Genomic DNA, 26,653 nt, shown 5'->3' with positions numbered 1-26,653 from the left:
TTTTTAAAGGGTTTTAAGCAATCCTCTTAGGATAGATTGTCTCTAAATTGCCTACACATCACCTCTGATACATTTCTGGACTTTACGCATTTGCTGTAATTGAGCTTTAGAGGCAGGACATTATGAAAATATACAAAAAATATTTTTTCAATATCTAATCCACGCGTGCGTGCATGCTAAGTCACTTCTGCCATGTCTCATTCTCTGTGACCCTGTGGACTCATAGCCTGCCAGCCTCCTCTGTCTATGGGATTCTCAGGCGAGAATATTGGAATGGGTTGCCATGTCCTTCTCCAGGGGATCTTCCCGACCAACCCAGGGGTTGAACCTACATCTCTTACCATGGTGAGTAAGATAGCCAGTTTATTCCATTCACAGCTCGTTTTTCTGTCCCTGTCCTACCAGAAGCACACAGAGGGGTCTATGGCAGATGTGGATTCATGGAGAAAGGGTGGGTGATGTGCAGAGGTTAGGAGGACTGTTAGCACCTGTGTTCAGAGACAGATTACATCTGCTTCTTCCTCCAGTGAACAAAAGACACTGAAAACCCCATTTACCTGGGCATTAAGTTCAATTATGACCAGAGGAATGGGATAAAAGGGAACAGTCTGCCTACCTTTAGGCTCTTCAAATTCCGTCTGCCTCACGATGCATGACTAAGAAACAGCAAAGCATCTTTTGCTCAGAATTGCTCGTTCCTTAAGTCCCAAAAAAGAGGCTATACACAAAGTACATTTAAATTAAGTGCTGCCACCCTTACTGTCCACTTGCAACAAATAAATGCCTTGAGCTTGGTCAAGCCACTGAGTACCTGGCATGGACTTAGTGATCTGAAGCTTGACAAGAGGATTAAATGATTCAGAAAAAGCCTAGATTCCCTCTTCCTCTGGTGGAAGGATAACCTTAGCCTCTTTTTTGTGGGTGTGGAATGTCCTCAGGTACAAGAACTGGTTGCCAGCTGCTGTTAATAAAGTTGCTTTGCCTTGAAGCAATGAGAAGGTTCTTCTTTTTACGGTTACCCTGAGGTCCTTAATTAAAAATGCCTTTTTTTTCACCTTCTATGCTAAAATGGCCCAAATCTTGCTTTCTAGTCTTACGGGATTAAAAAATATATATTGCAAGGGGACAAAGGCGATGCAAACTCTTTTTTGGTAATTAATGTTTGGAATTAGCTGTTTTCTAGAAGAAGCAACAAACTGCTTGGGGATAAGTGAAAATACTGGGCAATTATTAACAAGAGTGAATTAATCATAGAACTCTTCCCCCTTCCTGATCCAACCCCTCACTTTCACCCTACGGAACTTTGGAATTGGCTGTCCCTCTGAGCAGCTCTGAGATTTAAGAATCTAAACAGCTTGGGCGTCTCAGTCAATTCTTCTATTACAGTGCTTCTCAAAGTGTGGTCCTAGGACCAGAAGCATCAATCAACCTCTGCATCAGCTGGGACCTGGTTGGTGTTGTTCAGTTGCCAAGTTGTGGTGACCCCATGGATTGCAGCATGCCATGCTTCCCTGTCCCTCACCACCTCCTGGAGTCTGCCCAAGTTCATGTCCACTGCATCAGTGATGACAATGTAAATTATCATACCCGACCAAAAACCTGCCCAATCACAAACTCTGTGGGTGAGGCCCAGCAACAAGAGTTTTAACAAGCCTTCTAAGCAATTCTTGAGGCTTCCCAGGTGGCTCAGTGGTAAAGAATCTGCCTGTGAATGCAGGAGACACAGGAGATGTGGGTTTGTTTCCTGGGTCAGGAAAATCCCCTGGAGGAGGAAATGGCAACCCATCCCAGTACTCTTGCCTGGAGAATCCCATGGATAGAGGAGCCTGGTGGGCTACAGTCTATAGGACTACAAAGAACTGGATAAGACTGAGCATGTATGCATGCTAAGCAATTCATACAGACTCTAAATGTCGAGAATCATTGCTCTATTAGAGCTGGGTGTTTTCAAATCAATTGTCTATTTATTTCAATAGTTAAATTGGCCATCAATGGGGAAGGAAACGTTTCCAAAGGTAACTGAAAACAGAAATGAATCTATACTTAGGATAAAAATATTAGACTTCCAGCAGTGATTATCAACCCTAGATTAATAATGGAATGGCTGAAGAGCCTTAAAATATGCAAGGATCTTACTCCAAGCCAACTGAAACAGAATGGAGGATAGAGAGGTAGTGATGATATTTAAAAAATGCACAAGTTAGTGGAAAGCACAGGGAAGGCTGAGAATCACTGATAGAATATAACTACAGTAGTCAGACCCTTACTAGAAGTAGGACAGCCTAAGAACTAGAAAATAGGGTGATGTGGATGTTTCTAGCAAAAATATATATGCATTTTTATAGACTCATGTCATATTAATTAAGCACTAACTGGCATGTGGGACTTGGGAAAATAACATTACATTTTATTGGCTCACATGCTTCTTAAACCTCATAGGTTTAAGTTCCTCTTTCTAGTAGAGAAAATTCACCAATAAATATAATTTGAGAGAAGTATCTGGGTTTTGACCCTACAGGCTGATTCTAAAATAATTTTCAAAATAATATATGTTGGAGCATAAAGCCCCCACAATCCTACATGGACTATGGGGACACATTCTCTCCACACTTCTAGATGGTTCTACTAATACCAATTCCATTTCTGACCTAGAAAAATGGGACTTGAGTTTGAGAATGGATTAGAAGCACTGAATGACTTAAAAACAGAAGATTACCATAAAAAGGCATCAAAACCAAGTCAGTTTTAGTTATGTATTATTTTATTGCTCTATACACACACTATTTTATAATGAACATTTAGAACAAGGCCATAAATTAATAATTTAAATTTATATTTATTTTACAGCACTCTGCAATGACTAATCTTCTTTTACATATTAATTCACTAGATTTTCACAAAAAATGCCTTATGAGGTCATCAGGACAGATACTATTATTGTGGCTATTTTAGTTTTACTTATGAGAAGAGAAACTCAATTAAGTGAATTATCCAAGGCCAACCTGGTGCAAAGAACTGACACATTTGAAAAGACCCTGATGCTGGGAAAGATTGAAGGCAGGAGGAGAAGGGGACGATAGAGGATGAGATGGTTGGATGGCATCACCGACTCAATGGACATGAGTTTGAGTAAGCTCCCGGAGTTGGTGATGGACAGGGAGGCTTGGTGTGCTGCAGTCCATGGGGTTGCAAAGAGTCAGACACGACTGAGCGACTGAATTGAACTGAACTGAACTGAAGAGCTATCCTGACAATCTTAACAAGTAGCAACTTTAACTTTGATATTTTGATGTCTGATATTAGTAACTTTATGCATGTAAGTTTCAAACCTCAAAATATGGTTATTTTTATTTCCAGAAGAGTTCAGTTCAGTCGCTCAGTCGCTCAGTCATGTCTGACTCCTTGTGACCCCATGAACCGCAGCACACCAGGCCTCCCTGTCCATCACCCTCCCAGAGTTTACCCAAACCCATGTCCATTGAGTCAGTGATGCCATCCAACCATCTCATCTTCTGTCGTCCCCTTCTCCTCCTGCTCTCAATCTTTCCCAGCATCAGGGTCTTTTCAAATGAGTCAGCTCTTTGCATCAGGTGGCCAAAGTATTGGAGTTTCATCTTCAACATCAGTCCTTCCAATGAACACCCAGGACTGATCTCCTTTAGGACGGACTGGTTGGATCTCCTTGCAGCCCAAGGGACTCTCAAGAGTCTTCTTCAATACCACAATTCAAAAGCAGAAGAGTATAAATGGCCAAATGGATTAAAACAGATAAAAGAGGGAAACCCAATAAAATATCCAATCAGAAAAAATAAAAACATAGTTTAGCATAAATACTTGGAAAGACTAACTTCTTTTTTACTTTTCTAGAGTTAGTAAAACTTATTTTCGAATTCTTAACAGATCCATAAAACATATAAAAGATAAACTATAAGACATAGCTCTAATTTTATACTTAGGCTATATAACTGCTACAAAACATGTCTAGGATAACTAAGTACTATTTTGCTTCTTAGAATATTAGCAAATCATTAAATAAGTTTGATCTCCTCGGGGCAGAAAATTTGTTTCTTGATATTTTTTTTATATTTTTATTATGATGTTAAACTATAGAATTGTATTCTGCTTTATTTTAAAACAATATGCCTCTTTCAAATCTAAAACCAGATACTTTAAAAAATGGTTAGCAAATTTAAAAATGTAGATGTTTATATATTAATGTCAGGTAAAAATGCAGGGAGACATATGGAAAATACTTTTTAAAATATTTAACCTGATTAGTCTGTCTTTCATAGTTTGTGTCTATTAAAACTAATTATGATTTAATATTCAAGCATTTTATACTACCAAAGTATTAAGAAACCCCAAATGGGGGTTTATTACAATACACAAACTACCTACTTCATAAAGGATAATGTTTCACTATTAGAAAACATTAAGCTATGTACTATTCTTAATTAAGCCCCCATTTCTGTTAAAGTAAAGTAATTTGCAATTTAATTATTATAATACAAGCTAAAATGTAACTAATGACATAGTATACATTTGTGTTGGATAATTAGAGTAGTCAGTAAATAAAGCTTTACAAAGCAGGAAATAAAAACAGGTGAGGGAGTTGTGGCTCCTTCATGGCCTTGCTTGGGCTTCCCTGATGGCTCAGACAGTGAAGAAGCTGCCTGCGATGCAGGAGACCTGGGTTCAATCCCTGGATTGGGAAGCTCCCCTGGAGAAGGGAATGGCAGTCCATTCCAGTATTCTTGCCTGGAAAATTCCATGGACAGAGGAGCCTGGCAGGCTATAGTCCATGGGGTCACGAAGAGTTGGACACGACTGAGTGACTAACACGTGTGGCCTTGCTTAGTAATGAGAACTGGAGTAGAGATCAGTCACTTGGCAGCATGTTTCCCTGACGTGTGCAATAAAAGCACATGCTGTAGACAGATCTGCTAACCTAATATAACCACCAGGTGAGTGTCTGTTCAGGGAAATCCACAAAGAGAAACAACTGATGGAACAGTATAAACTAAAACTCACTCACAGGAAAGACAGAATAATCACTAGGAATACCCAGACTATATGCTCTGTGATATAAATGAGTAATGGGAATATTAAACATACTTTTTAAAAGTAAAAACACTCTTTAGAAAACTTCAAATGACTACATTTATTCTATTTAGGCTTAAATTATAACTAGAAATATGGAAATGGTGAAACATTTGATTTTACAAACCACAGAAGTGATTTTTCTTCTTTAGGTTGGGAAAAAAAAATGCATAGAGCCTCTTACTAGTAGTACTAACAAGATCAGACATCAGATTTTGACATTTTCACAGTAGCGAAATTGAGTTCTACCAAAATCTAATCTGTGAAAAAGGCAATGTTTTCCTTTTACCAGAGGTGTTACATAAGTACACATTTTCCTTCTACTACTGTACTGGTGAAACAAGCATGTTATTCTAATCAGGTACTGTGTGTAACACCCAGGTGTTTGTACAATCAAATTACCACTTACTATTAATTCATAATTTCAATTCACTTACAACTTCATATAGCAACTCTTGAATTAGGAATTTATTATAGATGTACCAGAAGAGATAATTAAAAACATTTTTTGTGTGTGTGAACAGATTTTTTGGGACAGACTTTCTCATGTAGGATATGTGTAAATTATTTAGATTCTCTGCTATTCTCAGTTTGCACAAATACTGAAATCTAATTTGGTTTATTGGTGTTTTGGCTCCAAATACATAAACCTCCCAAATTCAAAATACTGCTTGCTTTAAGTTCAAACTGATAAAACCTGCACACTAGAGGAATGTGAACAGATAATACCAGTAAATTCACATTTCTGTTAACCTATAGGTGCTGGCAAAGAGTAGCCTCCATAACTATTTTCAAAACTGACATGGAAGAGCAGAATTATGTTACAGACAGCATATTGTGGCTCTCCCATCATAATCATTGCCAAGAGGTTCAAAGCCAGTCAATAGTGAATAAGGGGCTGTTCTAAACAGCATTCTTGAACACTTTTTTTCCTCTTAGCATCCTTCCATTGATACTTCCTAAGTTTAAGAAGATAATTAAGAAAATATTATTTTGCCAGATATATTTTTCCCCACCTCTTTCGAAACTTCAGTAGTGACAGGTTTCAAAAAACTAGAAAATAAGCTCCAAACCTGCTGTCCCTTGTCCTCTGGCCCATACTGTGAAAATACAGAGATTCAGAGAAAACAGCAGATATGCACTGGGTGACATCAATAACACGTCCGGAAATGTAATTATTGCAGATTAATATCAAATGCTGGTTTGGTTCCCTAGAGAGAAAATTCTTCAAGACGATAAATCAAGCTGATTGGGCAAAGGGTAGGATGAATTTCAGTGGGTCGGTATTACTATTAATTTTGCCAAGGCTTATTGTGTAAATTGTGTTCTTGCCTGGAGAATCCCAGGGACAGGGGAGCCTGATGGGCTGCCGTCTATGGGGTCGCACAGAGTCGGACACGACTGAAGCGACTTAGCAGCAGCATTGTGTAAATTTGGGTAAGTCACTGCTATTTAGTAAATGAGATTGAGAGTGGATAAAATAATAAAAAATTCATACAGGTTGCCAGGAAGAAGTTAAGAGTGTTCCTGTCAGTTGTAAAATGGTTACCTAATTTCCTCTAGTTCAACATGAAAACATCATAGAATACACAAATGAAATGGCACATTATTTCTGACCCAAAATAATTTTCCTGTAATACTTAAAAATCAAATAAAAGTTCTAAAGTACAGTACTGTAAAATAATGTACAATACTGTAAATTTGAAATAAGGTCTGATAAAAAAAAGGTAAAGCCCCAGTTAATGAATTTTCAGGAGATATAAAGATAACAAAGGATTCAGTACTGAATAGTTTTTAGAAATATTTCTTTATGTGTTGAAAATATATCTCCACTGTACACAAAGGATAGATTTAACTAAGGAAAAAATCCTCTCGGCTGTAAAAATAAACACTATGTTAAATATGTTTTAAAAGAATCTAATTTCTTATGAGTATTTCAAGAGAGGGTAGAACTAATTAAATGATATCAGCACCTTATAATAACTGACTTAACTTTTGCAAAGATGTAGACCCACACCTCAATTAGTTTTCAGAGTCTTTATCTAATTCCATTATCTTCCACAAAGCAATAAGAACTACCTCTATAGCATCCTGGGCTTCCCAACAGCTCAACGGGTAAAGAATCTCCCTGTAACGTGGGAGACACAAGAGATGCAGGTTCAGTCTCTGGGTCAGGAAGAGGTCCTGGAGAAGGAAAGGGCAACCCACTCCAGTATTCTTGCCTAGGAAATCCCATGGACAGAGGAGCCTGGTGGGATACAGTCCATGGAGTCACAAAGAGTCAGACACAACTGGAGCAACTTAGTATGCATGTACACACTTAGAACCAGGTCTCTTGGGAACCAGTTAAGTCAGTGGGTTATTATGCCCATATCATTCCTCTCAGAGGGTGGGGAAAATATGTGTTAAATGTGCACGAGGTTTTCATAACTAGATCTTATTTCAAGCATTAGAGAAGTTTCTAGGTCTGAATACTATCTGTATACTATCTGAATACAAAGTCTGAGGATATGGGCAGTATTATAGGTGATCCACATGAGCCAAATAAAAAGCTCACGGATCTCTAATACCATGCTGCTCAAGCCAAGCATATATACCCACTTCCACCTTAAGACACTGGAACATGTGCCATGATCCCCAAGCTAACAGAGAAAGCCGGAGGAACCCAAAGGGAAGAATGAATCCTGAGATATCACGTTATACAACAGAAAGCAACTTCAACTTAACATGGCCCAGGGTGTGAACTCTGCCCGTCTCATCACCTCAACACCTTGGCCTCTGCCCCAAACACACGCACGCACACATACAGAGACACACACACATAAAATTATAGATAGGTACAGGGTGATTTCAAGGTATAGATATAACATATAGACAAAGCGTGACATTTAACTGATACATTAGCCAATTAATTTCATGATTTTCCATGATTAATTGGAAGGAATTAATGTCACTAAAGGAAGGAATGTCACTAGAATAAATAATTAAGGAAAAATGTGCATTAATCTTGCCAAGTCGCCCTGTGCATCCTCTTGGCTTTTCTAACATAAGAAAGCCATTTAACTTTTGCCTATGAATCCATGCATCTGAGTACTCTGGCTCTACCATTTACACACGGCATGATGTTAGGCAAATAACTGTCTCTGTGACTCAAGTTCCTGATTAATGAAATGGATATAACAGTAGTACTGACTTTATTGGGTTGCTGTTAGGATTAAATGTGGTAAAGTGTCTACACAAAACTTCATATTTTATGATGACCAAACAGCTGTCATTATCATCATCACAAAGAGACACGTGCAATTACTTACTTATAGGGAAGAAGGAGTTAGAAGGAAGCTTAAGATAAAACTATTAACAAAATGCTCAGGCTATCATGAAAATTCAAACTATTAATACTTCCTGGGAGAATATGAAAAATTTGGTTAGCCCAAGTTTTTCTTGGGGCCCCATTCCTATGAACTTGGCATGCCAGGGTTCTCCACCCACATGGGATGAGGAGGATGGATTGATCTGGGTCAGTGGAGCAGTTCCCTTCCCTCCTTATAACTGTGGGTGAGCAGCCTCAGATGCACCCAGTCTCAGTTACACTTAGTTCGTTGCGTGGTTGTTCCACATGTTGTATCTGCTGATCTACATCTTGTATTATGCTGATTGATCTACATGTTATATCTTGGCAATGTCTCTGACCAGCAGCTTAATTGATGGAAGTGATCTAGGAACTGGCTTCTTTTGAGAGTGAAAAGCTTTGATGATAAAGGGATGTTTTTGGAATTTATGGCGAGACAGTATCATTGACGCAATGTCACCATGAAATAGTGAAAACCTTGAATCCTGTCTCATGCGGATGACTCTCTTGAGGTCATTTGATCTCACGATGGGAACCCATGGAACACTGAAAAACACTAATAACTTCCAACACAAGGACATATGCCAAGACTCCCAATGGTGTCAGTCATCAATACCATTCAAGTAAATATCCATCTGGTGTCTGTTTGTTAGACCACAATCTTGACTATTTCAACTTAAAACACGTTGAAAATGAAGAGTTTTACCTTTTTATATTCAGCAATGCCCAAGGTATTCCAGAGGGTGTTTGAAATGCAGGTAGCAATTTTACCCCAAGTTCCACTGCTTTCTTTCGAAATATCTGAAAAGTTAAACAGTTAAGTAAGCTACTGTTGTAAGAAAAACAAAATGTGCTACTCTACTATCCCACATTGAGTACATTTCTAACTAACATTTAAAAAAAAAAAGTGTTTCTGAAATTAATGGAATTACCCAGGAAAGTAAGAATGGTCCAGGGGCCACTGTGCTGTAGAGTATTTATTACCAATGCTGGTTGCACACTAGACTCATGTGAGGAGACCTGAATAATACTGACGTCTTGGTAGTGCTCCTGATGTTCTGATTTCTATGGCGTGGGGGCTCCCAGATCAGAACTTCTTAAAGCACCACCTGTGATGTCAAGTGATTCCAATGTGCATGCCCAGGGGAGAACTGCTGCTGCCGGTTAAGTCTTGGCCTGAAAATCACAAGTTCTGGTCCTGTTCTGGTTTCACTTATTTACTAGGGCACAGAGAAGGGGGAAGTTGTAAAAAGATATATTATCTTACAAGTAATCTGTAAGTCCTCTTATCCCTCTGCAGTTTTAACTTCCTCTTATGGTTAAGTGCAGGTGATACGGAAAAGACAAAGTTAAAATAGGTACAAATTCTGCCTAGAATTTAGTAAAGAAGGCAATGTATGAACATAGATATCTGACACACAGATAAAATGAGAGCCTGACATAAAGTCATCTAAGAGTTCCGATGAGTTCAGCAAGGCTGCACGGCATTTAGATGAGGATTGTATGCAGCATGTAATGGGGGGTTCATAATTCCAGAGGCAGGCTGAGAAGGAGATAGAGCACTGTGAAGGCATCAGTGTTAAGCGCTGATGCAGGCAAGTGCGGGGCTGCAGAAGAAATGGACCAGGTCAGCTTCCCTGTCCAAAGCAAGAGGGAATACTGGTAAATGAGGTCTGGTATGCACAGCATGGGCCCAAATCACAAAGGGTCATAAATATAAGGCTAAGAATCTTACTCCATTAAAATGGAAAAATATTGAAAGTTTCGAGCAGCCAGTTCACTTGATCAGAACTGTGCTTTAGGAAGATTAAACGATATCCAGTCACAGTTTTAGATCCAAAGAAAAGCACCAATTTATTCACTGAAGGAAGGACCGCTATAGCGTTCCCTGCTCGAGCTGTGGCCACTAGCGGATGCCTTGTCCCTTCTCCTTGCCACGCTGTATGACTGAGTGTGGTGGGCTGGGAACTTACTATTTCTTCCTGTCTCTTCCTCAAACAAGAGAGATGTGAGAAAAGCTACGGGAACCCTGAAAAGCATGGACAATGAGCAAAGTCCTCTTCCAGCCTGAGAAGGGGTTCATTAAAGCCATGGTCAAAGAAGCCTCTTGTGGCTTCTCCAGAGGCAAGGGTTCCAGTCCTTGGAACTCCTGCTGCAAGACCTAAGCCCCCCACAGAGAAGTCTAGGCACTGGGGCTTCTGGACTGAGAAGAATCCAGTGATACCAATATTGATGCTGCTTCTGAAACCCTACTCTTTTGGAAACTAACTCCTACTCTGTAATGAAAGTTGAGAAAATAATGAGTTTTAATGTAAGAATTTGGCTGACAGTCAATCTAGATAAACTAGCATTCCTGGAATACAAATGAGGACAAAGACATTTGTGGTATATAAGGCACTAAAGAAATAGAGATATCATTTTCCCCATAAAATATTATTATAACTCTTTGAAGTAGACAATTTACTGTTTTAACAGCTGATAGTGAATGGAAGAAGAGAAAGAAAATAAGCCAAAAGGTATATTCTTTCTTTCCAGTCTCTTAGTCTAGAGAATTCCAAGTTCTCTTCTGCTGTAAGGAATTATCCAATCACTGCCCAGCCATCTGCCAACTTTCTAGTTTCCACCCAACTTTTAAAACTGTTAATTAATTAACTCCTTTACAAGAAACTTACATAAGACTGGAAGTCAGACTTGTAATTAAAACACCATCATGGATATTATAGCCATATGGCTCGGGAGTTGAGGGCTCAGGCTTTGAAAACACAATGCCTGCGTTGGAATCTCAGTTCTCCTTCAAATTGGGTAATCTTGGGCAAACTGCTTAATCTACCTATGCCCAAACTTCCTCCTCTATAAAATGGGGATGGCCATGTCCAAGGCCAACTTCCCTAGTTCCATCACTGACACTACTGTTCAGCCAGTCCCTGGGGCATGAGAGAGCACACATTCTGACTTTCATCATCCTTCGGTTATTAAACATCAACATCGAAGTTCCCAGAAACATCTCATCTATGGCTCATTCCCTTTCCGTGATGTGAACACAGTCCATATCTTCATTACCAGGGGCATGGCAGCAAAGAAGGTCTTCCTACCTAGGCTCCCGTTCTCCAGGATTTCCCTTCCTATCGACATTAGCCTCTATCTATTTTACCATGTTTTTCTTTTTATCATGTGATTTTCTTATTCAAGAAACCATCATGATTCCCTCTGTTGTGTAAAACGTCAAGTCAAAAACTAACATACTGGCTAATCTACCGACCTCTATGAATCCGACCATCTATTATCTTCCGTTTTTACAAAGGCCATCCTGGCTCCAGCTTGAGTCTTCAGGGTCTCAAGTACTCATTCAAGTTCAGTCTACCTTAGTATCTTTAAAAAAAATTTTTTTTTCCTTCAGATCTAGTGAGATATAATTGACATACAACGTTGTGTTAAGTTTAAGATGTAACACGATTATTTGATACATGTAGATATTGTGAAACGATTCCATAATGAGGTCAGTTACTCTCATCCTCTTGCGTAACTATCTTCCCTATGCATGTATCATGCCAGTTTAATATATTTATTTACACGGTTTTCTCATCCTAAAACACGCAGTGCTGTCTCCAGTTGGCTAATCCAAACTCACCCATTCTCCAGGCCAAGGTATTTATTAACACCTTCAGTGAACTACTTGACAATTGGCATCACCCAGTGCAGCATTTGATTACAGAAGCCAAGATCCAGATCTCTGTTTTCCTGTGTTACTCTCTTATATCCTCAAGTACTTTTCTTCTTCAAAAGTAGAGAAAAAAAAATCTCCGTTTCTCCTTCACTACCTATTATACATATCCAACCCAAATTTGCTCACTTTGTATTAAATTTATTGATATCGCCACAGTATTCCTATGAGTAGTAGGTGGGAAGACATTTATAATCTTAGCTAATATACAGGAAGGAAACAGCAACCTTCCCCATTCCAAGGTTTTTGACTTTGCTGTTTTCCCTGGCAGTGATGCCCGTTTCCTAGCTCTTTGCATACCTGTTTCATCCTTAACTTCAGGAATCTGCTTGAAAGTCCCCTTTTAAGAGAAGTCTTTCTTAAAAACCCCACATAAAGCTGGCCATCCTCATCATTTATCATATCACCTTATTTCCATCCCACTATCACACTCTAATTATCTTATCTGCTTGCTGGTTGGTTGACTGACAACCCCACTAGATGTAAACGTCATGAGGGCAGGACTTTTGTCTTGTTCCTCTTTGCTGTACGTATACACCTAGTATCCAGCAAAGTGGCTGGTCCTCAATGAATGTTCATTTAATAAAGGAAAGAATCAATCAAATATTAAATATATCTGGAGCACTCTAATGAGAAACCACTAATATTCTAGTGTCTGCAAAGTGTCTGTCCTATTCCATGAATTTCTATCATCTTCAATGTCTGCAAGTAATTATACCAAGTACTCTGCAGTCTCTATGTTGGGCACAATTACAAAATAGTTTTCGGATGAAAACATTAATTAACCTATTGATACTTTAAATGAAATCATATGTGAGCCTAAATTAATTCCAATTCTTAACGTTTGATTTGTTACCTCCTCTTGAGACATGAAGAGGTTAGTTACTTGGAGGAGGAATCCAGATTCTCAAAGAGAATATCTTTCTACCCAAAATGGTGACCAATAAAATTCCAATTTAGCTTACAAAGTTAATACTGTTAAAAGAATGAAGGAGCAATGTCACAAATCATCGTAAACAGCAGTTTTTTTTTTTTTTTAATTTTATTTTTAAACTTCACATAATTGCATTAGTTTTGCCAAATATCAAAATGAATCCACCACAGGTATACATGTGTTCCCCATCCTGAACCCTCCTCCCTCCTCCCTCCCCATACCATCCCTCTGGGTCGTCCCAGTGCACCAGCCCCAAGCATCCAGTATCGTGCATCGAACCTGGACTAGCATCTCGTTTCATACATGATATTTTACATGTTTCAATGCCATTCTCTCAAATCTTCCCACCCTCTCCCTCTCCCACAGAGTCCATAAGACTATTCTATACATCAGTGTCTCTTTTGCTGTAAACGGCAGTTTTAACTAGCACATTTTAGTTAATGTGCTCAAGAGTAAAGACCACAGAAAGCACACTAAATGGTACTTCAGTGTCTCTTCCCAGGGGGCAGGCATGATGGAGGGTGTGCTGGATCCAGGCCAGCACTAGGTCCAGGACGGGTTTTACTATGGTTCAGTAGAAGGCCTGGACCTGCCACTTAACCATTTTCATCTCAGTTTCCCGAAATTGGAGAGCGGGGTTGGTAACTTCTAGTTTTGACTTATTCCTGAAAAAACTAGCATCAGAAGTCACAAAGCTAGTATTAAAATGAGACTGGCAAAAAAGCAAAACTATCATAATTTTTTAATAAAGATAGAAAGTATTAGTGTGCCACCCAATTCTTAGTCTGTCTTGGTTTGTTGGTACTTACATTGGGTAGGGTGGATTTTATAAAGTTAAGAGGCAAAGATGAAAAATGACAGGTAATAAAATGTAATCTGTGCTGATAATAAAAGACATACTCTTTTTTAAAAAAAAATGACCATTAAAACTAAATATGGCCTTGGGTAACTTTCAGCAATCAGCTTGAAAGAGGCAGATATCTAATGACCCAAAAGGAATCTTCAAAAAGATTCTGCATTATAGAAACTCTGGTTACATTCACATCAAAAAAATTCAAAACTAATAAAATTTACTAGAAGGGTGGTAAAATATTATGAAATAGCTTCTGAAATAATCTTTCAAGCATGTAACTAACAAATAGATTTAAATAAAAACATTTATGGTCTAAAGTTAAGAATTTCAAAATAACTACATCCAAATTGTATATTTTCATTATACTTAAATAACATCATCACAGTCTTATTGCTAGAAAACTTCAGATTTCAGAATCTATCAAATAAAAACATTTATCTTTTTACTTTACCCTTACAGATAGGATTAGACAGGCTGTAAACAAGATGTATGGCTTTCTTTGCCTTTCTAGTTTGCAGATCCCTGAAGAACTGCACAAGGATATTTACACACCAGAGCAAATAAGGAAAGAAGAAATGAATAACAACAGACAGCTCTAGAAAGAACCAGTTTCAGTTCAGACATGCTTCGATTTGAAATGTACAATTAATATAAAAGCCTTTCTTTAAACGCTCCTGCTGAAAACTTCACTGTTAAAAGATCAAACACTAATTCCCCATTAGTACAAGCAGAGTTTACCTATTACTCATTTTTGCTACATAAAGCTTTCAGCACAAGATGCCGCTGATCTCATAAATATCTTTGGCTTAAAATAACTGAAATAACCCACATATCATTAGCTGAGTTGATTAACACATATAATATGGGCCAAATTTAATCACTCAACCAATAAGCTACTGTATTGAGCTACTCTGGCTTTTCAATTTAGAGTGGAACATGGAAAGGTTTAAATATTTGAATAAAGGTATAAAAATAGTTAATCCAGGAGAAATTTAGAGCTAAAAGGGACATCAAAGGTCATCTAGTTACATAATCTTGGCTTACAGATGAGGAAACTGAGGTTCAGAGAGGCCCCATTCCCCTAATTAAATGCTCCAAAGTGGGATGGTTTGGTGAGAACTGCAGCCAAGTGAATGCCAGTTTCATGCCATCCCAGATACATGTAATTCTTCTGATCTGGGGGGATCGCCCCTGTGAGTCCCTTATGTGTAAGTGTGTACACATCTTTCATTGCCTCTTTCTAATCTTTGCATTCTCTCTACAATTAAGCAAAACACTAAACTGAAGTTTTTCTAAATTAAACAAATTATTTGTTGTATTTGTCAAACTGTACTTTGAACTTCATTTTTAAAATTTATAAATTTAATTAGATTAAAATTGTTATCAACTGTTCTTTCTTCCCTGTGATTCAGTACAATTCAATTTTTAGCCTGTAGGCCATTAGATGAAGAAAGTATTCTTTACTTCTTCATTCTTCTGAACAATTAAAGCACTAACATCTTCCCAACTTGTTTACTGAAAATAACAAGGATATGCATACTAACCTACCAGTAATCACAGGTTATAATAAAGAAGAACCACAGGTTTTAACAGGTTATAATCACGGGTTAAAACAAAAAAGAATAACTCTATCTTAGACTTGACTTTCTAAAGCACAAAGTTTGAGTGAAAAGAAAAATTTTCTGATAAATTAAAAAAAATCTAGCCATAGAATGCTCTTACTGAACAGGCATTTTAGACTTGCAAGTGAAAAGTCGCTTAGTCATGTCCGACTCTCTGCGACTGTACAGTCCATGGAATTCTCCAGGCCAGAATACTGGAGTGGGTAGCCGTTCCCTTCTCCAGGGGATCTTCCCAACCTAGGGATAGAGCGCAGGTCTCCCACATTGCAGGTGGATTCTTTACCAGCTGAGTCAGCTTTTAAAAGATCATTATCCTTATGAAATAATTAACAGCTAGTGAAACTTTTAAGTTTGCTTTTATACTATCCCCTTGTCAAAATGAAATAAATGTTAATAAATGAATTAACAAAATTGCATCCTGATACTGATTTTTTCCTGAAGGTTCAATCTCATTCTTTAGCATGGAAGATTTTACAAAGTTGAGAGAGCAAGATGAAAAATGGGGAGAAATATTGGGAAGAACTTCAGGGTATTGTTCAAGGTAGACATCACTAGCATCCATGTTGGCAGAAACCAATGCCACCTTACTCATAGAAGTAGTCCTGTATTTTTCTTGAGCATAAGCCACAGTCAAGGTGGCCTGGTAGCAGACACACTAAACAGGGCCTGAGTTCTAGCTCAGGGCTTACTACTTACCTGTTCTGTCACAGTAACGATGCGTCATTTCAATTCTCTAGTTTTTTTTTTTTTTTTTCCTTGTAAAATGCGGGCACTAGATAAGACACTTTCTAAGGTACTTTTCTGCTCCACAGGAAGTGGGTTTAAGACTTAAGAAGAACTTACTACATGCTTCTCAGTGTGGTAAGGGCGATAAAGGAGATACACAAGAAAAAATAAGATCCCTGATTCCAAGAAACTTATATCCAGAAAGGCAAGTCAGTTATATAAAACTAGATAAACATAAAATACACACCAGAAAACAACCGTATGAACCAACATAGAAGTAGAGAATAAACTCAGTGATGAGAGACTTCACTTTCACTTTTCACTTTCATGCATTGGAGAAGGAAATGGCAACCCACTCCAGTGTTCTCGCCTGGAGAATCCCGGGGACGGCAGAGCCTGGTGGGCTGCCGTTTATGGGGTCGCACAGAGTTGGACACGACTGAAGCGACTTAGCAGCAGCAGCAGCAGCAGCAGGGGAATAAAAAAGAGAGACTGAGTTAGGTCATGGGGGAGAGTAAGACTGAAGATGGCACTTCTGTGGGTGCAGATGCGTATTCATTTGGGGGTTGGTATGTACATATTTGTGCACACTCTGGGTTAATATCGTGGAGGACGGGAGACACAGCAGAAGGGGAGAGGAAGGAGCCTGACTAGAGACGAAGATTAACAGGGTCTAGAACATGATAAGACAGAAACAGATGAAAGAAGGCAGGCTAATGACCTTAACTGTCAGGGACAGAAGTTAAGGCGCTGGTTAAAAGAGCACATCAGTTGGGTCAAGAAAGTCCCAACACTTCTGGTCTTGGTTCCTCCCATTTACAAGTGGAAGGACTTCTCAGTCATCAGGGTTCTGAGAGACGTGGCAGGGAGAAAGGCGGTGGTTCTCCCTGGGAGCTTTTCTTAGTTGTAAGGGCAAAGATACATTAAGTGACAACATTAAGAAACATTACAATGTCTGTCTGAAGGAAAGACCTTGAGAAGTAATTAGGGTCCTTTTAAAATAATGTTTTCTCAAGAAGAAAGTATACATGTGTTGTAGAGATAAATGTAGCAGGGACTGGGAAAGAGGAAAATAGAGTGATAATCAAAAGGTATATGTTCTAACATACATTCACTATGAAAGTTAAAAATGCACAGTAAAGGAGAAGAAAATCAATGGCTAGATAGTTCTCACACTTAGAATTATTGTGAGGTGTACAACAGATTGTGTTATCTAGATGTTCTAACTCCTAAAGCACTGGCCCAGGAACTGTTATAAATAACAGTATAACAGTCTGAGCCATTACACAGGGCTTAAAGATAGATTTCTGAGCTGATCTTTCCAACTCAATTTAAGTTTAAAATATGGGCAAGTTGCCAACAAAATGTTTTGAAAATACACAGTTTATTGTGTATTTAATATTATTTAATATTAGGTAAGCATGTCAAATAGTTTCTGGACTATTTGCATCAAGAAGGAAATTATGAAAACATGAACCCTATTCTGGTTATTATTTCTAAAAGAATTTGTGTGAACCATCACACAGAGGTTGTTAACATGTGATATCATAGTGTTAAAAGAGGAACTGCTTGGTTTACTATTATGTTTATAGGTAAACCTCACAAATCACTTGAAATATACAGAATCCAGGCTTAGAAACCTTTGCTTCAAAGAAAGAAAAGAGAAAGAAAATGAGAGCCTCATCCAAGTAAATACATTGTGATTTCCTGGCATTTTTGAGTTATGAGGCATTCTCAGCTAGTGAGTTTCTCCAGATACTGAATCTTACTTCTAAGAGTATTGAAATATTCATAGTTTAACCTTTTTGTCTCAGTTTTATAAACATGTTTATCTGCTCTTTTGATTTAGTGCAATTACACAAATCCTGTCTTGATGACTCAGCATCAGCATCACATGAGTTGGGGCTAGAAGATCTAATTCTTGGTCATCAGCTGACTGAGTTGTATGATCTTGAGCAGCAGTCCTTAACCTTTTTGGCACCAGGGACTGGTTTCATGGAAGAAAATTTTTCCACAGACTGGGGGAGGGGAGAGGAGGAGGGTGGTTTCAGCATAATTCAAGCCACATTACGTTTATCATGCACTTTATTTCTATTATTATTACATCAGCTCCACTTCAAATCATCAGGCATTAGATCCCAGAGGTTGGGGACCCCTGATTTCGAGAACTCACTTAACCCCCTCTCTGCCTTAGTTTCTAAGTATGTGAGTAAGGGATCATTCTTGCAAATCACAAGATGATTAAATATGATTAAATGCATAAGTGCTTTTTAAAGGGCATAATAGTTAACCATTATCATTGTTCTTTGCTATAAGACACTGGTTCCTTCAGGAAAATGGAAGCATATTAGACTTTTTGTCCACATACTAAATGGTCCAAAAAACTGCTGAGCTTTTATGTCTGCTTTCTATAACACTACTGTTTCTTTTGTTATTAGATATCCATTAATTACAATGAAGACTTCTCACTACAACAGCCTGCAACAGTAACTGTCTGCTTTCCCCTAAGTTGCAGACTAATTTTTGTAAACAGCTGTCTGTAGTAGGGCTTAAGGATAAGTCAAACATCTCTTCTTATGGTGTGGGGTGTGAATTTCAGGAAACATGCCCTCTTTGTCAGATGACTACATTTGAACTACTAACTCTACTGGTATGAAAAAGAATTAATTAGTATATTATTTAGGAGTAATAGTTTGCAAGTTTACAAAGTAAACTAAACACCCATATCTCCATAGATTTTGTTTTGCTTTTTGTTTAAAAAAAAGTGCAAAATGGAAGCCACTCCTTTTTCATTTTATCTAAGCAAATGTAAACCTATCTGGTTGTGCATCTATTCCCATTAATCGGGCGTTTTTTGATTTCTGCATGACCTGCCTTTATTTATTATACATGGATACCTCCACAGTACCTATGGGCACAGAGTTCATAATTTCATGTCAGTTGATTGATGAACATTTTAAGTTATCAAAAGGTACAAAATTTGGAAGCAGTGCTATTTTTGTCTTATGCTTGTGTCCCTCTAAGCAAGGTGATTAATTTCTTTTAACCTCAGTTTCCTTGTCTACAAAATAGAGACATATACAGTTGCATTCTAGAACTCAAGAGAATTTTTTCCTATTCTTTTTCCCATGCCAAAACTAAAAATTTTAATTTTCTTATTATGCAATAAAACTATTCTCACTATTGAAAAATCATAAAATTAGACAAACAAAAAATAGAGCCCCATTAATCCTATCTGCAAAGAGTTGGACACGACTTAGTGACTGAATAAACACATTCCTATCCACCCAAACACAATTATTCTTAACATCTTAACTATCTCTCTTCTAAATGGAATTGATTGCATTTCTTTTGAGAAATGGCATCTTTCCATATACACTATTTTGTAATGTTTTAAATTCATCCTCAGCAACTAAATCAACATTAAATACATCATTCAACATCAGAGGTCAGCAAACATTTTCTGTAGAGTGTCAGATAGCATTTCAGGCAGGCACATATCTCATGTCGTGATTTTTAAAAATAATCTTTTAAAATGTAAAACCATTGTTAACTCTGGTAGTACAAATCAAGTCTCAGACTGAATTTGTGCTGTAGGTTGTTGACTTTTGTTTTATATCAGTGGATAGATCTCTGTATACAGGTGTATGGATATGTCAGAACTTAGATACAAGTCCCATATCATCTGACACTTAGGTTTCCACTGTCTAGATGTTGCCAACAGTAGTGAATAAACATCCCTGTACATACGTATCTGTATGCATGATTATTTCCTCAGGTTAAATATTTGAATGTGGAATTTCTGGTCAGAGGGCATTTGCTCCTTCACTTACTCATTAACTCTAGCTGTAGGGTCAAAGCAGCCATAGACAAAGTGTAAGTGAATGAGCATGTCTATAGTTTGCCAATCCCTGGATTATACTAACTTGATTGAAAGCATCAAGCATTAAACATTTTTCATTTAAATGAGATTTAAAAATATATTCATATATCCTACTTCAGGACAACACTACTGTTTTTAATAGATCAGTGTTATATTCTTATAGTACCATAAATAATTCAATGAAATGTCTTGTATTAACAATAATCAGACCAGAATACAAAATGTCACATAACTCAATACTTTTCTTATTAGAAGACTTTTGAAAATATCAACTGAAATAATTCAGGAGGCATTTCCTCTTTAAAATATGAGCATAAATAATAACACTACAAAACATAATTCATCTTGTGAACTGTGGTCAGTCTTGTACTATGTGAATGTTTTTTAAAATAATTACACACATAGACACACACACAGATACACACTTCAACACAGCTTAAACTTCCTAAATTATGAGCATTCAAAAAGGAACCTGTACTATAATTTTGACCTTTTAGAGATGTCAAGTCATTTATTCAACAAATATTTATTAAACGCCTATGAACTACATGTCAAGTTTCACAAGGTACTTGGAATACAAAACTAAACTTTGCTGTGGTCAGTGACTCAAACACTCGTTTTTGAAGAGTGATAGTCGAAAAATATTCAGAGGAGTATTTTCTGATATACAGGGAAGGCTAAAGTAATAACTTCTATTTCTTCTTCAAAAAAAATGAAGACATATTTTTAAAGGTATTAATGGCAGAGGCTGTGCTTCAAGAATGTCAAGCAGAGCAGAAGGCTATGGTCCTGCCTTAGCACATCCTCCACCTGTCTTTAGAGGAAAAACATTAGCCGAAGAATAAGCTTTACCAGAGAATTATGAAAATGCAAAAAGAAAGGAAAACAGTCAAAGGAGGCCAAATAAGAATAGTGTAGTCATTAAGCATAGTCAAGGACTTTTAGTATCTTCACAAAGGCTAATAATATTCCAAGCCATATCCTGTGAGTTGTCTTGTAAAGATACTGAAACCCCCAACAGGTGGAGGAGGTTAAGTACACGATGTCCAGACTGTGGCCATGACAGAAGATGCCACCATTACGAGAACTGGCCTTAAAGATAAGGAAACAAACTGACATTGGAACTGAAGATTAACTAAAAACAATCAAGATGACACTGGTCAAACCAGCATCTGCATGACCAATTTTTCAAGATCACTGTTAGAGCTGACTGTACTGTTTCTACATGTAGCCCCTCCCCCCTCCATCTATAAGAGCGCTTGCCCATGATTTTTTGTTTTGTTGGTGGTGGGTTGAGGCAAGGCAGTTGGCTTTTGGGTAGGAGTCTGCCCTCCTCCCCAGTTGCTGGCATCCAAAATAAACTTTCCTTTCCAAATAAAAAAGAAAACGAAGACAAGTACAATACTGTTGTATTACTTCACAAAGTAATCAGACAAATCCTTGCCATTAGTCTGACCATGCAAAATTGGCAAAGGTATCAGATATATGGAAAAACTACAAAACTGTAGAGAAAGCTACCATTTAGGTGTTTTTGAAGATCTCAAATGCAGCTTTAGACCAAACTGAACACATACATTTGTGTGTGTGTGTGACTAGTCAACAACTTGAAGGTTATCATTTAGATGGGAATCACCTACAGGAGTTAAGAATTGACCTATTAGATCTGTAAAAAGAACTAGCTCCAATAGAAAACACTGAAATAGTCTTCTGTAGAGACTCATGGCGGAGAAGGCAATGGCACCCCACTCCAGTACTCCTGCCTGGAAAATCCCATGGGTGGAGGAGCCTGGTAGGCTGCAGTCCATGGGGTCGCTGGGAGTCGGACACGACTGAGCAACTTCACTTTCACTTTTCACTTTCATGCATTGGAGAAGGAAATGGCAACCCACTCCAGTGTTCTTGCCTGGAGAATCCCAGGGATGGGGGAGCCTGGTGGGCTGCCATCTATGGGATCGCACAGAGTCGGACATGACTGAAGTGACTTAGCAGTAGCACTAGCAGAGACTCATAGACAGGGAAAGACTATATATCATTTATATGTGGAATGTTATAAAGCTGAACTCAGAGCAACAGAGGAAGCGGTCAGGTGGGATGATGGGAAAGTGGAAAAATGTTGATCAAAGGGCATATAAGATGAGTAAGTTCTGGAGGTCTAGCGTATGGTATGGTGATTATGGTTAACAACAGAATATTATTAATATATACTTGAAACAGGCTAAGAGAGTAGATCTTAAATATTCTCACCACAAAAAAGAAATGATAATTATGTGATGGAATGCAGGTGTTAACTAACCCTACTGTAGTAATCATTTTGCAATATATAAATGATCAAATCAACACTTTGTACATCTTAAATTTACACAATGTTATATGTCAGTTATATCTCAAAGAAGGTGGAAAACAAGTGAGACTTAAAGTTCTGAGAAAGCACAGTGGAGAAAACACGGCAGTCAAAAGATAAAAGAGGAATAAAGCAGTGCAGTTGAAGGGCCACGCAGTAGACCCACAGAATCAAGATGCAAAGGAAACGGAGTCAAGTTCATTTAACATTAAACAAAAGCAACCCACAAGAGTCAGACATGACTTAGTGACTAAACAACAACAAACAACAACACAGTGGGTTGAAACTTGACGTGAGAACAGTAGTAGTTCAGTTGCTAAGTCGTGTCCGACTCCTGCAACCCCACGGACCGTAGGCTACCAAGCTCCTCTGTCCATGGTATTCTCCAGGTAAGAATACTGGAGTGGTTTGCCATTTCCTGCTCCAGGGGATCTTCCTAATCCAGGGATCGAACTCAGGTCTTCTGCACTGCAGGCAGATTCTTCACCAACTGAGCTATGAGAGAAACCCAACATGAGAATAGATACATGTGTATGTGTGGCTGAGTTTCTTCACTGTTCACCTCAAGTTATCACAACATTGTTAACTGGCTACACCACAACACAAAATAAAAAGTTCAAAAGAAAAGCCAACAAAACCAAAAATACTTGACATCTATGTTAAAAATTTCATCTGTAACAAAACAGTAAGAGTGGGACATTCTTGAGTCACTTATAAGGCAGTACTGTTGAAGACAAAAGACTGAGAATCCTAGGAAAAAACAAATGTCTCTTTTCAGTGCAGTTCAGTTGCTCAGTCGTGTCCAACTCTTTGCAACTCCATGAATCGCAGCACGCCAGGCCTCCCTGTCCATCACCAACTCCCGGAGTTCACTCAGACTCCCGTCCATGGAGTCAGTGATGCCATCCAGCCATCTCATCCTCTGTTGTCTCCTTTTCCTCCTGCCCCCAATCCCTCCCAGCATCAGAGTCTTTTCCAATGAGTCAACTCGTCACATGAGGTGGCCAAAGTACTGGAGTTTCAGCTTTAGCATCATTCCTTCCAAAGAAATCCCAGGACTGATATCCTTCAGAATGGACTGGTTGGATCTCCTCACAGTCCAAGGGACTCTCAAGAGTCTTCTCCAACACCACAGTTCAAAAGCATCAATTCTTTGGCGCTCAGCTTTCTTCACAGTCCAACTCTTACATCCATACATGTCCACAGGAAAAACCATAGCCTTGACTAGATGGACCTTTGTTGGCAAAGTAATGTCTCTGCTTTTCAATATGCTATCTAGGTTGGTCATAACTTTCCTTCCAAGGAGCAAGGTCTTTTAATTTCATGGCTGCAGTCACCATCTGCAGTGATTTTGGAGCCCCCCAAAATAAAGTCTGACACTGTTTTCACTGTTTCCCCATCTATTTCCCATGAAGTGATGGGACCAGATGCCATGATCTTCGTTTTCTGAATGCTGAGCTTTAAGCCAACTTTTTCACTCTCCTCTTTCATTTTCATCAAGAGGCTTTGTAGTTCCTCTTCACTTTCCTGCCATAAGGGTGGTGTATTCTGCATATCTGAGGTGATTGATATTTCTCCCGGCAATCTTGATTCCAGCTTGTGCTTCTTCCAGCCCAGCGTTTCTCATGATGTACTCTGCATATAAGTTAAATAAGCAGGGTGACAATATACAGCCTTGACGTACTCCTTTTCCTGTTTGGAACCAGTCTGTTGTTCCATGTCCAGTTCTAACTGTTGCTTCCTGACTGATCTGCATATAGGTTTCTCAAGAGGCAGGTCAGGTGGGCTGATATGCCCATCTCTTTCAGAATTTTCCACAGTTTATTGTGATCCACACAGTCAAAGGCTTTGGCATAGTCAATAAAGCAGAAGTAGATGTTTTTCTGGAACTCTCTTGCTTTTTTGATGATCCAGCGGATGTTGGCAATTTGATCTCTGGTTCCTCTGCCTTTTCTAAAACTAGTTTGAACATCTGGAAGTTCACGGTTCACATATTGCTGAAGCCTGGCTTGGAGAATTTTGAGCACCACTTTACTAGCATGTGAGATGAGTGCAATTGTGCGGTAGTTTGAACATTCTTTGGCATTGCCTTTCTTTGGGATTCGAATGAAAACTGACCTTTTCCAGTCCTGTGGTTACTGCTGAGTTTTCCAAATTTGCTGGCATATTGAGTGCAACACTTGCACAGTATCATCATTCAGGATTTGAAATAGCTCAATTGGAATTCCATCACCTCCACTAGCTTTGTTCGTAGTGATGCTTTCTAAGGCCCACTTGACTTCACATTCCAGGATGTCTGACTCTAGGTGACTCTTTTAAAGGGTTAGAAAACAGAAACTATTTCTTTTTTAGAGATAGACGAAGAAAAACAAAAATTCTGGCCAGGTCCAAAGATCTTGGACTTTGAGGAAATAAGCTTTCAAAAGGCTCTTAAAAAATCTTCATTATAAATTAGAGTAATGATAGAAATTAGTGTCACATATTCCACGGGGATTATGACAGGGTTCTTCTGTTTGCTTTATTCAACTAGAGTTGTCCCTAATATAAATGAAAACCCAAATAGCTTATGGTTCCTTTGATACGACGTTTGTCAGATTTCAGGAAAAAAGCTTTATTATAATTCTTTATCTTTACCAATTCTTTATCTACCAAATTAGGACACGGTTTCCTTACCAGTGCTGAAGGCCAAATTTGGATGTCTATTTTCTTAGTTGATTTTTTTTAAAAAGAGGAATCCTGTTAATTGCAAGGGGTCAGAGGTTCTCAAACCAGCAGCATTAGCATCACCTGGGAAAGGCAAATTAGCAGCCCTGCATTGAGATCTACAGAATCAGAAACTCTGATAGTGGGGCCCACAAATCTGCATTTTAATAAGGTTTCCTGGGAAATCTGATACATAGCACAGTTTAAGAAGCACTGACCTAGGTGAACTCAGGTAATTCAATAAGAATGGGAAATAAATTGATTGGAACGAATAATAAAAATATTTATTGCCATGGGTATGATGTACACTGTTTCTGTAGTGAACTAAGCAAAAAAATCTTTAATAATCTTCAAGTTTAGCAAATAGAAGAGGTATTAGGCCATGTGATGCTGAATCTGCAGTTTAACAGTCAACTCTCCATTTGCTGCTTGCCTGATATTTAAGAGCAAATGGGACAGCCAATTCCTAAACGAATAGCAGTCATCGCGGCATAATTTCAGTCTTATGTGCTTGCCACTGTGGTTTAGGAGCTTATTTTACTGTTAAGTCATGTCTCTAAGTCACTTAATAGCATTAGAATGGAAAGATATGGTCAAATTTATGAGGCCAAGAATGAACCTCCTGTGAGTACTTTACACCACATTGAGAATCTAATTATTGGTTAACAACACAGCATTTATTAGTTTTCTCTCTCTTCATACAGACTCTGAGGCAAATCAGCACACAATAGTATTGTTTTAAAGAGCCATTTATATGTAAAATAGCTCTTGTATCTGTTTTTGGTAGTTCATAGGTTAAAAAAAATCCCCCTTTTAGGGTAAGACTGGTCATACAAGGTCAAACACGTTAGAAAACAATAAAACAACTATTTTCAACCATGAGAGCTATGCCAATACCGTAGATTTGAAATCACATAATTGAAAAGTGTTTGTAAAATAAGGCACAGTATATGAACAACGGGAAGAAGATTTACGTTCAGCTTTCTTAAGATATATTTTGGGCTTTTTTTCATTAAGGTTCTTAATAAGGAAATCAACAAGAAAGAAATGGAAACTAGTGGAACATATGTAAATATTTCTTGATGTCTAGATTCCTTAGAAAACCTGCAAAAGTTAAATATATAAATATTTTTAGGTTTCCTAAGGCCTTTCCAAAGGCTAGGCTTTACTTATCAACGATTGGTTAGAATGTAGAATTGGGGTGGAGGGATCAAACATACTGGGTTTGTGCTGGTTGAATAATTTCTTACATTTAAAACAATCACGATAAACATTTTTCACTAAAAAATACAAATACAGTTAAATAAAATAATCACACAGCTAATTATGATCATGGACCCCATGCATCTCAGTAGATCGCAAATCAGGTGTTTTAAGGCTACTCCTTTTCCTCATGAGTTGTTTTATTTCCTCCCCCCTTT

The 26,653-nt window shown here is 38.1% G+C and overlaps 1 protein-coding gene across 2 annotated transcripts in view; it reads right to left on the bottom strand.

Annotated features, from left to right (window-relative positions):
- Positions 1-26,653, bottom strand: part of MAN1A1 (mannosidase alpha class 1A member 1) — a 173,237-nt gene that overhangs the window by 63,751 nt on the left and 82,833 nt on the right. For both annotated transcript variants that reach the window (XM_086317107.1, XM_086317108.1), the window contains exon 6: positions 9,156-9,250. In XM_086317107.1, coding sequence (XP_086173233.1) covers positions 9,156-9,250 — 95 coding nt within the window. The remainder of the gene's footprint in view (positions 1-9,155; positions 9,251-26,653) is intronic.

This window comes from Bos grunniens, chromosome 9, assembly GCF_055505025.1.
Source record: "Bos grunniens cultivar Pamir isolate PY7600 chromosome 9, Bosgru_T2T1.0, whole genome shotgun sequence".
NCBI classification, from domain to species: Eukaryota; Metazoa; Chordata; class Mammalia; order Artiodactyla; family Bovidae; genus Bos; species Bos grunniens.
This window is presented reverse-complemented; position numbering and strand designations above follow the sequence as displayed.